The sequence below is a fragment of the Trypanosoma rangeli genome (genome assembly GCF_003719475.1).
Source record: "Trypanosoma rangeli strain AM80 chromosome Unknown Tra_15.4_contig_00491, whole genome shotgun sequence".
NCBI classification, from domain to species: domain Eukaryota; phylum Euglenozoa; class Kinetoplastea; order Trypanosomatida; family Trypanosomatidae; genus Trypanosoma; species Trypanosoma rangeli.
Genome location: NW_021706231.1, coordinates 5,030 through 8,904, shown reverse-complemented (window position 1 = coordinate 8,904; position 3,875 = coordinate 5,030). Strand labels below are relative to the sequence as shown.

Below are 3,875 nucleotides of genomic sequence, written 5' to 3'. Positions count from 1 at the left end.
AACAAAACAAAACAAACAAACAAACAAAAAAAACAGCCCTCCTTCCTTGCTTTGTTAAAATAACTACGGAACCCTAATTATGCGGCTTCCCTACTACCACCACCAGAGAGACTTCCTCCGACTTACTTTGATTGCTATATTTCTATCTCCTCAATCCAACCAAGTTAGGTAAACACGCACGCACGCACGCAAACTCCGACGCACCACTCCCGTGCCAGTGCGGCCTCGTGTTTAACCACCCGGGACTATCTAATTGCGTTAATAACACATAAAACGGAAAAAAAAGAGAAGAAAAAACAAAGAACATGCATACATGTGAGGAAGCAGGCACACGTCCATACCTTGCATGCAGACATGCACTGCCCCATCGTGCCGCCTCAGCCCGCTCCCCGCCCTGTGCGACATTCTCCACTTCTCTTCTATTGCTTAGGGGCTAACATTTTCTCCTTCTTTCCGTCAGACTGCTGCGCCCCTCTTGGCTCTATTCCGAGTCTCGTCAGGCGGCCCATTCAGCCGCACGCCGCTTTTCACTGTGCGTGTGGGACGGTCTCGCCTCTCCGCGGCGGCTCCGGCAGCAATAGTTCCTCGCTCTCACTTCCCCGCCGGCCTCCGCACCGTACCACCACCAAACAAAAACAAAAAAAAAGAGTATTTCCACCCCACTCGCGCAATCTTCCTTTCCTTCGCTTCACCTGCTCCTTTTTTGCTCCCTCACTCTCTGCTCCTTAGTAACATTATTTGTTCACCCCCCACTCACGCTTTCCAGTTCTCGTTTCTTCCGCCTCGTTTGTTTCGCGCCCTGTGACCCAATTTTCCTCACGCTGTGATAAATAAATAATTATATAAATATATACGTGTGCGTGTGTGTGTGTGTGTGTCTGTGCGCGCGTACGCAGGCGTACCTTATTTCGCTCGCGCTGGTTGCGTATGCGGGCAATCAGTCCACGTCAGTGGGCGGCGGCGGCGCGGATGCCCCGTCCTCCTCCCCCGGCGCGGCCGCCGAAGCGGATGGCTCGTGCGGCCGCTCCATCGTTCGCTTCATGTAGAACGCGGAGAGGATGGGGTGCACCACCTGCTCAATCTCCTTCGTCTTCGCGTCGTACTCCTCCTTCGTGGCTTCAGGGTTCTCCTCAAGCCACGCCGCGGCAGTGTTCACGGCGGCCTGAATCTGTTGCCGGTCCGCCGAGGAGATACCGGCCTCCACCTCCGGATCACTCAGAGTCGCGCGCAGCGAAAACGTGTAGTTCTCCAGCGCGTTGTGGGCCTCAATGCGCTCTGCATTCAGCCGGTCCTCGTTGGCAAACTGCTCCGCCTCCTTCACCATCTTCTCGATCTGGTTCTTGGACAGGCGGCCCCTGTCGTTGGTGATGGTGATCGCGTGCGTCTTTCCGCCCAACTCTTCCACCGCGCTTACGACGAGGATGCCATCCGTGTTCACGTCAAACGAAACCTTGATGCGTGGCTTGCCGCGCGGCGCGGGCGGAATATCGCTGAGGGTGAAGGTGCCAAGGCACTGGCACTGCGACACAAGCGGGCGCTCCCCTTCGTACACCTTAATTTCCACGCTGCGCTGGTTGTCCGCATTCGTGGAGAAGGTCTGCGACTGCTGGGTGGGCACCGTCGTATTGCGCGGGATAAGAACAGACATCACCCCGCCAGCCGTCTCCACGCCCAGCGAAAGCGGGGTGACGTCGAGGAGGAGCAGGCCCTCCGTCTTGTCTGAGCGCCCACCTGCGAGAATGTGCGCCTGCACCGCCGCGCCGTATGCTACCGCCTCGTCGGGGTTGATCGATCGATTCAGCTCCTTGCCCCCAAAGTAGTTTTGCACGAGCTGCTGAATGCGGGGAATGCGGGTGGAACCACCAACGAGGACGACGTCGTGCACATCTTGCGGCGTCATTTCGGAATCCAGCAGAACCTTCTTCACGGGCTCCAGGCAGCGCTCGAACTGGTCGCGGCACATCTCCTCAAAGCGGGCACGGGTAATCTTCGAGAACAGGTCACACCCCTCATACAGCGCATCGATCTCAATGCTGGCATTTGCGGAGCTTGAGAGCGTCCGCTTGACACGCTCGCACGCCGTACGCAGGCGCCGCACAGCCCGCGCGTTGCTGCGAAGGTCCTTTCCAAACCGTGTCTTGAACTCCGTCGCAAAGTAATCCACAAGGCGGTTGTCAAAGTCCTCGCCGCCCAGGTGCGTGTCGCCGTTCGTCGCCTTCACCTCAAAGATGCCGCCGTCGATCGTCAGCAGGGTGACGTCAAACGTGCCGCCGCCAAGGTCAAAGATGAGCACCACCTTCTCGCCCTTTTCCGCCTTCTTGTCCATGCCGTACGCAATGGCGGCTGCCGTCGGCTCGTTGATGATGCGCAGCACCTCCATCCCCGCAATTGTGCCGGCGTCCTTCGTCGCCTGCCGCTGCGCATTGTTGAAGTACGCGGGCACCGTGATGACAGCCTTCTTCACCGTCTCGCCCAGGTACGACTCCGCCGTCTCCTTCATCTTCGCCAGCACCATGGCGCTAATTTCCTCGGGGAAGAACGTCTTGGTCTCGCCCTGGAACTCCACCTGCACCACCGGCTTCTCCTCCCGCACCGTCACCTTGAAGGGCCAGTGCTTCATGTCCGACTGCAGATCGGGGTCGTCGAACTTGCGGCCGATCATGCGCTTCACGTCGAAGACGGTGTTCGTCGGGTTCATCGCCACCTGGTTCTTCGCCGCATCGCCGACCAGACGCTCCGTGTCGGTGAACGCCACATACGACGGCGTCGTGCGGTTGCCCTGGTCATTCGCAATGATCTCCACCTGATCGTTCTTAAAGACGCCCACGCACGAGTACGTCGTGCCAAGGTCGATGCCAATGACGGCGGACATCAGCTTTGCCTTCTCCCTATAATACCGTCACTTGTTTTTGTTTCCTCTTTTTCTTTTGTTTCTCCTTTCTCTCCTTGTAGTTTCTTCTTGCCGTAGCGTGTGTGTTCTCCAGCCAAGCTGCAAAGCTTTGCAGTAGCGGCTCAGATGCGCGGCGTTTCACACCCGCGCGTGATGTGACGTCGACGACGTGCCAAAACAAAAACAAGACAAAAAAAAAGCACAGTTGCAGAAGGCAATGACGGCCCTGCGATCACCACACACCGCCACCGTCGCAGCCACACACGCTGGCACCACCAGCGACGAGGACAGTCCAAGAGGCACGTGGGTTTTAAGGGGGAAGCTCCACGACGCACAGGGGCGCCTTCCGCCGCTGCTGAATCGTCAGCGTCACCCAGTCCGACGCAAAGACGCGAACATCCTCTACAAATGGCATGCCACACGCAACGTTGCTCTTCCTCTTCTCCGCATCCAGCCGCGGGGTAGACACCAACGCCGGAAAAAGCGTGGGGTGAGAAGGCGGCCCCGTCGGTGGCCACACCGTGGCCCCGTTGCTCCGTGCACCCACCCCCCTCACCGCACCCCCCACTCCTGGGAGCTCCCACGGCCGATATTGGGAGCACTGCTCACCCTGCCTGCGCCGCCTCCGTGCACACGCCTGTCGCTTCGCCTCAGCAAAAGAGGCCTGCGCGTGAGGAAACGCCGCTCGTACAAGGAAACAAACAAACAAAAAAGCAAAAACAAATGTGGTAGGCATCTCTGTGTGTCAGGGCGGCGTTCCTGCACAAGTCAGCTCATCACCACCATACAAATCATAAGTAACCGAATAAAGGACAACCACAGAATACTGTAAACTATTTAACTTCCACTTCTTGATATATATATATATATATATATATATTCCGCCTCCGTGCTTACGCTGCCGCCTCCTTTCCTTTACGGAAAGAGGGTGGCCAACGGCAGAGAAACCGCTATCATTTCCTTTTGATGGCGCTCAGGCGCACAC

General features: G+C 57.3%; 2 protein-coding genes across 2 annotated transcripts, besides 5 other annotated features; both read right to left on the bottom strand.

Annotated features, from left to right (window-relative positions):
- Nucleotides 1-33: a microsatellite.
- A 140-nt stretch (nt 34-173) lies between these two features.
- Nucleotides 174-207: a microsatellite.
- Nucleotides 208-826: 619 nt separating this feature from the next.
- Nucleotides 827-853: a microsatellite.
- A 1-nt stretch (nt 854) lies between these two features.
- Nucleotides 855-883: a microsatellite.
- Nucleotides 884-937: 54 nt separating this feature from the next.
- Nucleotides 938-2,872, bottom strand: TraAM80_08973 (heat shock cognate 70; the record flags this gene model as incomplete). Its single annotated transcript, XM_029385685.1, has 1 exon — nt 938-2,872. The coding sequence occupies one exon, from the start codon at nt 2,870-2,872 to the stop codon at nt 938-940; it is 1,935 nt and encodes a 644-aa protein (XP_029234495.1).
- Nucleotides 2,873-3,200: 328 nt separating this feature from the next.
- On the bottom strand, nt 3,201-3,626 carry TraAM80_08972 (uncharacterized protein; the record flags this gene model as incomplete). Its single annotated transcript, XM_029385684.1, has 1 exon — nt 3,201-3,626. The coding sequence occupies one exon, from the start codon at nt 3,624-3,626 to the stop codon at nt 3,201-3,203; it is 426 nt and encodes a 141-aa protein (XP_029234494.1).
- A 118-nt stretch (nt 3,627-3,744) lies between these two features.
- Nucleotides 3,745-3,770: a microsatellite.
- Between the last annotated feature and the right edge of the window lie 105 nt (nt 3,771-3,875).